Source organism: Pagrus major, chromosome 1 (assembly GCF_040436345.1).
Source record: "Pagrus major chromosome 1, Pma_NU_1.0".
Classification (NCBI taxonomy): Eukaryota; Metazoa; Chordata; class Actinopteri; order Spariformes; family Sparidae; genus Pagrus; species Pagrus major.
In genome coordinates this window covers 18,279,576-18,291,341 of record NC_133215.1, presented here as the reverse complement: position 1 = coordinate 18,291,341, position 11,766 = coordinate 18,279,576, and the positions used below count along the sequence as shown (strand labels likewise).

Sequence of the window (11,766 nt, the reverse complement as noted above, 5' to 3'; positions counted from 1 at the left end):
TTGTTTTGGTTTTTTTTTTCATTATATTTTGGGCAATGTTTTAAATTCACAAGTATAAATTTGCTATGACAACGAAAATAACCTCAGCAAAGAACAAAAAAGCTGTTAAGACTGTGAGACTGTGTTCCCATTTGAATGTTTTTTATCTGGCCTGTTGTTTTTATAATTTATCTTCATTTATCTCCCCCTTTTTTTAAAAATCTATTTTTGGTTGGGTATTATTTGTTCATCCTTTGTTTGCCTTTATTTGATTTGATTTTTTATTCATTTTTTTTTTGTATCTTTGTTATGGCAAAGAATTGAAAATAAAGACGCATGATAAATAAATAAATGGGCTGAAATACATAAATAGATAAAAGAGTATCCGAACTGTCGATGGTAAAATGTATGAGTAAACATATATTGAAAAATGTGTGTAAAAACAGTTTTTGAAGAGTCACTATTTAGCATAAATAATACAGATTTTGAACTGTTTGTAGTGAAATGTAAAAAATACATCGAGTTAATTGCTGCCAGTTGTAAAATCTCCTCCTGAATAAATTATTTGGTAAGTATGAATGGTAACATTACAGTGGTCAGTTTGTGAATTGTCAGTATGAAGCGCATTGAGAAGTCCAGCCTTTGATCCGGCTGAAGTGAATGCACATGGGCGGGGCCTCGCGCTCTGTCTCGGGGTGTAGGGCGTGAGCGAGCGGCTGGTGGGCGCGCCCGCTGCGACGTTGCGGAGGCTTCAAGATGGCGGAAGCCCTGACAACTCAGGAGCAGCTGGTAAGGGTCTCTTTACGGATTTTTTCTTCATCTCCCCATCATGTTCAGTGTGTACACATGTCACCTTCAGTCTCTCCTCTACCCGGGGATTTTTTTCATATATTTTATCACGGTGGTTGTTCCTGGAAACGATGTGGTCTAGTAAACAGCCCTGGCCCGTTCGCACCCTCCTGAGTCTACTGACTCCGGTGTGACTGACAGCAGTTAGCATGTGTGTTAGCATGATGGCGTTTGCTAGTAGAAGTAGGGGATCACCTAGCCGGCTATGTATCCCGAATATACGCTCCCTTCATAACCCAGGTCTAAATGGACAACATAGATATGTTCATATCACTAACGTTAACTGGCACATATTTCGTTAACAATGGTTTGCCCCATCCATGTGGCTTTAAGTGTCTTTAACGCTGTCGTTAGCCATCCAGCTGCCACATGTAACCTAGCCGCTGGCTAATGCTAATAGCTATTGTTGACTTGCAGGGAATTTCCTCGACAGCTCTCTCGCTAGACGTTAAAAATCACATTGGGCCAAGTGTGAAGGTTAAAAATGACCAAACCCTGATTGCTTTAAGTGATGATAGTCATTATGTACCATGACAGACTATGATCATGACTCTCATCGTACAACGCGAGTGTTCGCTTTGAGCCAACCAGCTAGCAGTGTCCTGCCTATCAGATTTACGGTCGAGAATTCACAGAAGTGATCCTCCGGTTCCTAGCATTGTTGTTGCCATCACTTTCTAGTAAAGGGGTGGACCTAACATTCATAGCAAACATCAGATGTCACGCTGTTATTCCGATGACAGCTTCATAGTAGAGCTAACATGACTTTTTTTTAAATATATATCTTCATTTAGCATTCACAAGGTTAACAGATCAGTAAGCTAAGGTACAGGGCACGCTTGTAATGCTCCCCAGATTTTCCGATTTGTTTCTTGGTCGCTAACATCACTTCACTGTAACGTGAGACGATAAACTTCCCTGAGAACCTTTACTGTATAAAATGTTTGTAGTTTTAACTCGCTGCTGCAATCAGCGACTTGTTGCCTTGCCTTGGAGTATCCCCACCGAAGGCTAGAAACCATCTGGGGGCTGATATTCAGTTACTGGTGGTGAAATACAACTTATCCAAATGATGTGATTTATAAAGGGACCCTACCTGACTTTGTTAGTGCCCCATATCCCCCCAAATGATCCCATCTTACTGTTAGCCATTTACAAACATGTTTTGGCAACATCACCACTGATTTAGGAAAACATTTGTGGTGCAGTAATAACATTTGTAGTAAGAGTACCTTCAAATTACACATCACTTTATGTATTAAAATATAAAGTAGTATAAAATATTCTAATCCCAACTTGAGGGCTGTCAAGGGCAGTCAGTCATACCCTTTGATGTAATTATCTATATCTGATTTGATGCCTTGCTTCTTGAGTTGTAATGCAAGGACAACGTTTTGTTAAGGTTTCTCTTACGTGTGCTTGTATTTCTTGCGACTTCACTTCACTGCATTTCAATCAGTACATTCTTGGCACAGAGTTCAGACTTTGTCACAGTCCGGTAGTCACAAATCCAGATGTTGTGGATAAATGACCGAATATAGATTTTATGTGTAGGCTCATTATTATGTTCCTGACATGATGTCATAGATGTAGGGTTTCCCATGGTGTTATAATGCGGTGGCGTACTACATTACCTTCAACACAGACCATCTCTGCGGGTATCATAAAGTTTTATTTACTTGCTTTTTATTTTGCATAGCAAATGCAATATATTTAATGGGTGTCTCTGTATTCTAGCCAGTCATCTAATAACAGAATTGATTGTGAGACGAGCTGTATCAGGGCCTGAGTGACTTACCACGTCTGCCAAACAATTCATAGTTTTTCACTTGACATCAGCATTCTTCTCTCTTCTGTGAGAGAGTAGATTCAAGTTTGGTATACAGCTGATGAGTTTATCCATTATACCCAGTCATAGACTCTCCTTGTGCTGGTTACATATTTGGAGGACAGATGCAGCTCACTCGGGTGAAAACAGGCAGACTGTTGTCTCCTGGCAGATAAGTGCTCTCATCTAGGGCATCTTCCAGAGGCACAGCCTGCTGCTGCCATCTGTGTCACACATTATTGTGACTTTGGCAGGAAAAGAATGACAAAGCTGAAAGGCCTGATTGACGGACTCATGCCATATCATGTCATCTGCCTTTCTTTCTTATTGCTCTATTCCCTATATTATAAGATTTTGGTGTATTTTTTACCTGTTCTCCTCATCTGATTATTACGCATCTGCAAAAGTCTCACCTTGCACACCAACACCTCACCTTTCTTCTTCCATCTCCTCTCTCATGTTTGTCCAGGCTGTGGAGGAGTTCCTTTGTGAGGTGCGTAGCAGGGAGCAGCCACACAGTGCTGGGCTCGTGTCCCAACCTACAGCTGTAAAGTTTCTTATGGCCCGCAAGTTTGATGTCTCCAGAGCCATCGAACTCTTCCAAGCATACAAGGTACAGCATTGCTTTGATTGGTGACAAAAGTGAGATCACTATTAACCTTATCTGTTATCAACAGGATTTCATTGGGCTTAATTTGGGCTAAAGGATCTGGGGAAGATATCCAGTTGCAAATTTTCTGACCTGACCTTTGAATATTGCAACTCTGACTTTAATTGAGAGTAATTTCTTCAGGCTTATTTGCTGTCCACTTATGGTTGTTATTATGAACACTCAAACGCTTCCTTTTAAGATTTTTAAGGGAACATTTATCTTAGTAATGTTGCTAAAGGCACAAGTGACATCTGCAGCCCACATTCAAATCACATGATTGGAACCTGCTCCATTTTGATTGACAGGTCTTTTGATATAAAGACCAACACCAGGCATAATCTAAATTCAGGTTAATAAGGTGTTTAGATGCTGTTTGTTTACATGACATTTTAGTTGCAGGCAAATGACTCCCCCTTTCTATCCTGTCTCTTCTGTCATGTGTCAAAATTAGAACACAAGAATCAAAGAGGGCATCATCAATATCAACCCTGACGAGGAGCCCCTACGCTCTGAGCTGCTGAGTGGCAAATTTACAGTCCTGGTGAGTGTCGAAGCAATTACATTTCACAAAGTAACTGCAGCTTATCATTTTACAATTACTCCCCAGGATACACAGTAAAATGGTGCACATGCTGGTCATCAAAGGAGTTTTGTGTGTTTGTGTATGTGCATGTTAGTCTATGAATGGAGATGGAGTAAAAGGTTGCATAGAATAAATTGCACAATGAATTTGCATATAATAATGTTAATGCTCCTACCAGCCTGGCCGAGATGCAAAAGGCGCTGCTCTGGCACTCTTCACTGCTCGTCTCCATCGGCCAGATGTCACCACCCACAAAGCTGTGCTGCAGGCCATCATCTATCAGCTGGACAAAGCCATAGAGAGGTGATGCCGGAATTGTTCATACATATAACTTTTCTGTTGCTTTTATACATATTAGCAGGGTAGGGTTCCCCACATAGCTGTGTTGCGTCTCTTTCTGTTAATTTTCCTACAAGTACCTGAATGTGAAAAGAAGAAAACTAAACGTGTTTCTAAGTTTCCCACAGGTATAATTTAAAATGTAAAAACGATTTATTTCTAATGGCGAGCTTCTTTTAACCCTCCTTCTCTGCTTTTAATTTGAAAAACTTGTTCATTTCTCTCCAGTTTACAAACTCAAAGAGACGGACTCATATTTATCTACGACATGACCAACTCCAGCTATGGCAATTTTGACTATGAGCTCTGTGTCAAGATCCTCAATTTGCTGAAGGTGATTATAAGGAACATCCTCTGTTTTGTTATTCTCTGATCTGTCTGCCTTCAAGTTTTTGGTGTCAAAACAGACTCTCTGAAATAAAAACAAACTCTTTCCTCTGCTTGATGTTTGTGTTTCCTAGGGGGCATTTCCAGCTCGTCTAAAATGCGTCTTCATTGTGTCTTCGCCTCTTTGGTTTCGAGCCCCCTTTGCGGTTCTCCGCCTATTTGTGCGTGAGAAGCTAAGAGAAAGGGTATGTACGTTTAATTTAAAGTTACTTTATATTGTGTATGATGTTTTGTCGTCATTCATCATTTGAATCGTGTTTTCTTTCTTCTCCATTCACCAGGTGTGCACAGTGAAAGCCCATGAGCTTGCCAGTCACATCCCGGTCTATTCCCTCCCTGAACACCTGGGTGGGACATCCCAGTATAGCCATGTGGCTTGGATCCAGTCCTGTGTTAACATACACACAAACACTGTTCAGGGTGACACAAAAGAACATGACACACACGACTGTGTGGGAAGCCTGCTGCGCTCCTACAGCTTAGAGTGCAGCAACACAAGTGCAGACGCTACACTGTCCCACACCCACATAAACACACAGTTAGGGCCTGAGCTAGCTGTGGCTAACTCTAACTGCTACGATGATAGCAATGCTAACCCACACAACCACTGCGGTGTGGTGGAGGGCAGGACTCAAGGCTCAGGACAGTACCAGCAAAGCCCTGCTGCAAACAGGCTGCAGGGGAACCACCAACACTGGAACGGCTCAGCAGTGAGCGGGACCAGCCTGGCTGTCAGTGGCTCTAGCCCCAATGCTAACATGAACGGTCGTGGCCGCCAAGCTCCCCCCCAGTCAGACACGCCCCCTGACACACCGCTTTCCCATAAAGGTGACGAGGATGCGGTGGACGACACGGCATCAGACTCCGCCCAGAATGAGGGTGTAAAGGAGGAGTACGAGGAGGATGGTGAGGAAGAGGAGGAAGGGGTGCCTCCGTTGCCCCAAAAGTCTTTGCCTCGCCCCCCTCACCAGCCATCCTCCCAGTCTCCACCCCTTTCTTCATCGTGGGGTCCTGACGATGAGGACCGCTACATGGAGGTCTCTGTTCACATGCCAGAGCAGGGAGGCATGACAGTGCATGGCCTGGTGGAGCACGTAAAGAGACAGAAGAAGAAGGGGATCTATCAGGAGTATGAGGAGATCCGCAAGGAGCCACCAGCAGGCACCTTTGACTACTCCAAGTAAGGGATCGTGTTTTTATATATATTCTTACATCGGCTCTTGCTTGTCATTTCCTGTATTTTCAATCTTTCTGTACCAAGGTGAAGCAAAATTATGTGACGGATACATCATATTGTTTCAATTCCACCTTTACAGAAAACTGTCCAATCAGATAAAGAACAGGTACAGTGATGTTCTCTGCCTGGATCAGTCACGAGTGCGACTCTGCCAGCTCTGTGACGACGAGGATGAGGTAATAATTCATTCATAAAAAACTTCAGTTCTCTCTGGATTTAGGTCATTCACAGATGTTGTGTCAAAGTTAGGTGATTTTATGAATGTTTGCTGACAACATCATTAATATTCGGTTTAGGCCGCAGATTCTTCTCATAAGATTAATGTATTGTTTTACTTCGTAGAAAATGTAATGTTGTCATATATTGCATGCATTCAGAGTGGTTACTGGATGGCAATGAGATGATCAGCAAGTGATTGGCTGCTGACATAAATGTGGAAATTTAAAATTTGGGTCTATTTTTGTGGTGTCTTTACCTGTTTTATCTATTGTATCTGATATGTGTGATTAGAAAGTTGAATGCTTGACAGTATCATATACAGTGGATTTTATGCGGCTAAAAGGAAAGTCCAGTTTTTTGGCAGTAGGGGCCTTATTTTGTAAAATGAGCACAATGTTATCGTGACAGACCCTAATAATTGCCAGAACTATGAAAATAAGAGAAGCTTATAAAAAGTCCCTAAGACAAAATAATGGCTGTTGAATAAATGTTGGTATTGGCAACTAAATTAATTTTGTTAACTGAAGACATTGAAGATTGACTGACTTAATCTGCTGTGGATTCATAATGTATAATTTATTAACATTTCTATCTGCCTCTAGTTTACATTTTAACCATTTACTGCAAGTGACTGGCCTTTGTGGGCCCTCTTCTATTAATAGTAATGTCCAGTGTCCTCCTACAGGAGGTGGTAGATCCCAACACTGAGCAGTGAGTCTCACCCCTGTTCTGCTATTATTTTTTTTTGCAGACATCAGATTACATTAATGCCAGTTTCATGGATGGGTACAAGAGGGGCAACGCTTACATCGCAACTCAGGGTGAGCAGCTGTTGACACAAACTATGGTCCCACTTCTTATCATCTTGATATAGCCCTCCATGCAATGTACAGTTTGGTGATACCATAGCCTTTTGTGTCCCTCAGGTCCTTTGCCAAAAACGTTTGGTGACTTCTGGCGCATGGTGTGGGAACAGATGGTACTTATCATTGTCATGACCACCAGGTGAGACTCATTTGCCTTTGGTTTTTTAAGTCAGATGTGTGATTAGAGTATGTATACAAATGTATACTGCTGTTTGTATACAGACGTGGTAGTCATAAGGCTGATGAGACTGTGTGATTCGGTGTGTCACAGGGTGGTAGAACGCGGGCGTGTCAAGTGTGGTCAGTACTGGCCTCTTGAGGAGGGCAGGACTGAGCAGCATGGATACTTCTTGGTCAGGAACACACACATCCAGGTGTTTCAGGACTTTAAACTCTCTCATCTTGAACTTTACAACACACAGGTAAGTCACACCGACTGCATATCTTTTGTTGTGGGAATGATTTCGTCTGTGGAATCTCTTCAATATATTTCCATTTGATGTAATCTGACAGTTACACTTGGCTAGTTACTGGCTATTATGCTCATACATGCCAGTTCAAATGAAAGAGTCTAATACCTTGCTTTATTCTTCTGTGCACCTTTTATGACCTTTTAGTCTGGAGAGACAAGGGAGGTGTGCCACTACCTCTATGTCAGCTGGCCAGACTTTGGAGTGCCCAAAAGTGCTTCAGCTATGCTGGACTTCCGTGAGCATGTACTTCAGAGGAGGGAGGCTGCAGTCCAAAGCCTGGGCTCCAGTTGGACGGGGCCTCCAGGGGGCCCCCCTGTGGTTGTGCATTGCAGTGCCGGTATTGGCCGCACAGGTAAACACTTGAATCAGTATGCATTCAAATGAACTTAAACAATACATTAATGGCAATTGTTTATATATACCTCTTTGTTTATCCATAAAATCCTGTAAGTGTAACTTTAGCACGCCTAGATATCTTTTTAAATTTTTCACTACTAGCTGGTGCAATACCCAGAGTTTCTGTACCAATTCAATACACTTGTTTGTTAACATTTTGCTGCAAAACCTTTTTTTCTTTTTTGTTAAAAAGTTTCAAAATGTTAAATGCTGCCTAAACAAAAGTTGTATAAAAACGTAGCCTAAGATGTATACATGCTGTTGAAAATGAGTTTAACTGGCAATGGACAATGTTTTTGCATTAAGTCAAGAAACAATCTGTGTTTAGATTGGTTCCCTATAAACCTCACTTTCACTGTGCTGTTTTGTCTGCCACCAGGCATGAAATCAGCCTGGCACCATTTCTGCTTTCATGTCTCCATTATATACTAATTGAAAAATTAAACTCACAGTTCGTCCTGTGTTCTTGGTAGTTGCAACTCTGAAGAAAACAGAAACGATCCAGTTGTCTTTGACTGCAGCGCCAACAATAATACCACTTGGAAATGCTAGGAGGGGGAAAGTAGTCTGTTTCCACTTTCAGTAATGATTTTAAATCACAATCTCTCTAATAAAAGCAAAAGTAAAGAAGGGTGGAAATCTGAGTAAGCATTCGAGACCAGCTTTTCAGTACATGACAATCTTGGATACATTCGGTCAGCACCCAAAAGTATCAATGTTTAATACCGAGCCGCAGAGTATTTGAACAATATTCAAAGTGGTTTTAACATTCTTACATTAAATTGGTAAAATTATTAACAATAAAAAACGTAAAACGATTAAGTCATACTTAGTCCTAGAGTTTTACATTTTCTTCTGGTGTTGTGTCCGTGCAGTCTACTCTGTTTTTGTTTAACTGTGCATAATATGTGATTTTCTTGGGTAACTTCTGCATCTATGCTTCTTTACCAGGCACGTTCTGTACACTGGACATCTGCCTGTCCCGGCTGGAGGACATCGGCACAGTAGATGTCCGTCAGACGGTGCGGCGGATGCGTACACAGAGGGCTTTCAGTATCCAGACCTGGGACCAGTACTACTTCTGCTACACAGCAGTCATCGAGTATGCCCAGCGCAACGGGAAATTGAGCCCAGTGCAGTGGTCTGACTCCGACCTAGAGACTGACAGCGAGTGAGAGACACATGGAGGTATAGAAAAAAACCCTGAATGGGATAGCCAACCTAAGCCGAAATCATAGGAATGAAAGAGTGAGGGATGGCGTTTCAGAGTAGAGGAGGGAGATGACTCTTCTGCCATAAGAGAGAAGAGACAAAGGATGAAGATCTTGTTTTGGCTCTTGATGTAATGTTGCAGACTCCCACAGTTGCTCTTCCTTCACATGGATGGATAGACAGAGGGAGGTGAAGAGCTGGAGAAAAAAAAATAAATACAGGGAGTGGAGACTGTGCATTGCGTCACCTATTGAGCAAGCTGTCCTGCCAATTTCCGAGCCCCTTTTTATTTAGCAAACTACAGGGGGACTCGGCCTGCCCTGAACCTGTCTTGTTGACAAGAGAGTTGTACGAGTTGTAGCATTTTTATATTGACTTGCACATAAGGGAATGACAAACTTGAACTTTACCCCTTGAAGCCCTCCAAACCCCGGTCTTTGTTCCTTTTTTGTATTTCTTGTTCCATTTCAACCCTGAACAAGTCTGCAAACACAGATAAAATGTGAAGGGTACGAAAAGGTGAAACTTGAAAACTTTTTTTGTTTTGTGTTTATATTTTTTTGTGAGGAAATGGTTCTGTGTGAGCAAATGGTCGTACGTGACAGTAGATCAGTGTGTGAGCCATTTAGTTCATTTCTGTTTTGTTTTTTTTTTCGTTTTATTTTCCATGTCCTTTTTTTCTATGGTGCATTTTCTACGTGTGTTTCATATTTGTGCATATGTAGACTAACTTTTCAAAGCCAAAGTCCTCACCCTGAATGCTTGGATGTACTCCTTACTGAGATATTATAGACTGAAGCCCATGTATATTCTTGTAACATACATTTATACATTATTGTGGATAACAACCTCAAAAAAAGCCTTGTTTAATATAATTGACCTAACCTTGAGAAGAAATATCTATGTAGCGAGCCAGGCTATGACAAAATATAGAAAAGGGTTGTGGTATTGAAACCGATATCGTATTGCAAATCTGTGTGATTTGTCAGGTCTAACATCATCTTTACTGTCTGAGCGTTCTGATTGGACGATCTTAAGTAATTTGGCCTTAACTTGATTCACTGCCTCGTCGTTCTTAGACCTAAACCATACCTGAAACTGTAAACTTTAATTTCCCCTTTTGTTCTTTCCCTTTAAAAATCGTATTCCCTCAATACCACAACTGTTGAGTTTTGTTTTTCGTGGCATATTCTGCCTCAGATAATTGTGCCTTCAAGTTCTCCTTAGCTTAACGTCTCGCTAGTGTAGTAATAACACCCAAACTAGTGCACTTGAATAGTACACGTTGACTATGTGTCACACAGGACACCCACATTTTGCCTATAGTCGTGTACATAGTACACTACTTACGAATAACATAAAAGTAGTGAGTAACCTGGGACTAAGCTCTGGTTTGAGACATGGCTATTCTTTTATCATTTGACCTCAGGGGGTAATTCTAGTGTTTTTTGCCTAGTGTCAAAGATCCATTTCTGGGTTTGCCTCTGGTAAATTATCATTTAAGAAGAAAACTATATCAACTTTATTTTGTATTTTTTACTGTATTGTATCCTACTATATTTATGTCTTTGTAAAACTTCTACAATATTGAAATCAGTGAATGTTGGTACGATGCTAAAAAATAAAACAAACCAGTTATTGCATTTGATAAGCTGAACAAATCAGATGGGGAGTGAAATATATTTTTTTCTGTTCACAATGAAATATTGGTGGAAACTTTCACTTGCCATTGTATTTTCAGAACTGACTTGTATAAATGGTGATTGTTCAATTCTAGGACAATGTGGGGTGGGGTGGGGGGGATCAGGGGAAGCTAATGATTATGTTTTTAGAGAGCTTATTGTTAAACTCTTCAGTAACAATAACATTAACGTCTTACTGTCTGGTACCCAATGCCAAGGACAAAGCAAAAAAAAAAAAAAGAGCTATCAAGAGAAAAAAACTGCAAAAAAGACATGTGGCTGCCATTTCTGTTCACAAAACCCCAGCTTGGTGTCTGAGTAAATATATATATATATATATATTTAGAATGGGTTAGGATTGATTAGCATGGAAAGCGAGCCTTGAATGTTTTCGGGGTAATGGTGTCCGAGCAATTTAGTCAAGACAAACCATGGATATTGTTGGTGAATGTGGACCCTGCATCCCTCAATGCCAAAGGCCCAGGCTCACCCTAAACATTTTTTTCCTATCACACATCCTCAACAGCCTACTAGCATGGACCTATCGGTGCAGCCTTGCATCCACAGACACCGAAAGACTCGGGAGCACCTCGGGAACATTACTCAAGATCATGTATAGCTACAAAATGGGAGAGTGTATGTAAAAGAGTTTTGGTCCCCATGCTACTCTTAATTTGTTTTATGAGAAACAGAGAATGCAATGTGCATTTGTCATTGGTGTTCATTTAATGTTTCTTTCCGTGCTTTAAGTTCTTGTGATTGAATTATGGCCTTTTACATGCTGTCAGTCCCATTAAAGCAAAGGTATTACTATCTTGAATGAGTACAAAGCTGATGTGATCTCTTCTTGACTTCTTCTTCGCCTTGTCTTATTCGCATTAGTTTGATCCCAGGATCATTTTTTGTTCAATCTAGTCACTCATGCAAGTTTGATTGCAGCCAGAATGTCTTACTGAACATTAGTTGTAAGCTAGCAAGCAACAGTGGCAGGCACCAAGGTTGTTTGTGTCTGTTTGTGCTAAGGTTTGCCTCTGATATAAGTCAGCACTCACCTTGGCTTTAGG

General features: G+C 41.1%; 1 protein-coding gene across 1 annotated transcript; it reads left to right on the top strand.

Annotated features, from left to right (window-relative positions):
- Nucleotides 1–715: 715 nt before the first annotated feature.
- Nucleotides 716–10,920, top strand: ptpn9b (protein tyrosine phosphatase non-receptor type 9b). The gene is made up of 13 exons (XM_073467343.1): nt 716–768; nt 3,126–3,269; nt 3,760–3,849; nt 4,070–4,194; nt 4,459–4,564; nt 4,692–4,802; nt 4,899–5,797; nt 5,934–6,030; nt 6,825–6,894; nt 7,000–7,078; nt 7,211–7,361; nt 7,557–7,764; nt 8,760–10,920. Exons 1-13 carry the CDS (start codon nt 736–738, stop codon nt 8,981–8,983), a joined length of 2,337 nt encoding a protein of 778 aa, XP_073323444.1. The 5' UTR covers nt 716–735; the 3' UTR covers nt 8,984–10,920.
- Nucleotides 10,921–11,766: the final 846 nt, after the last annotated feature.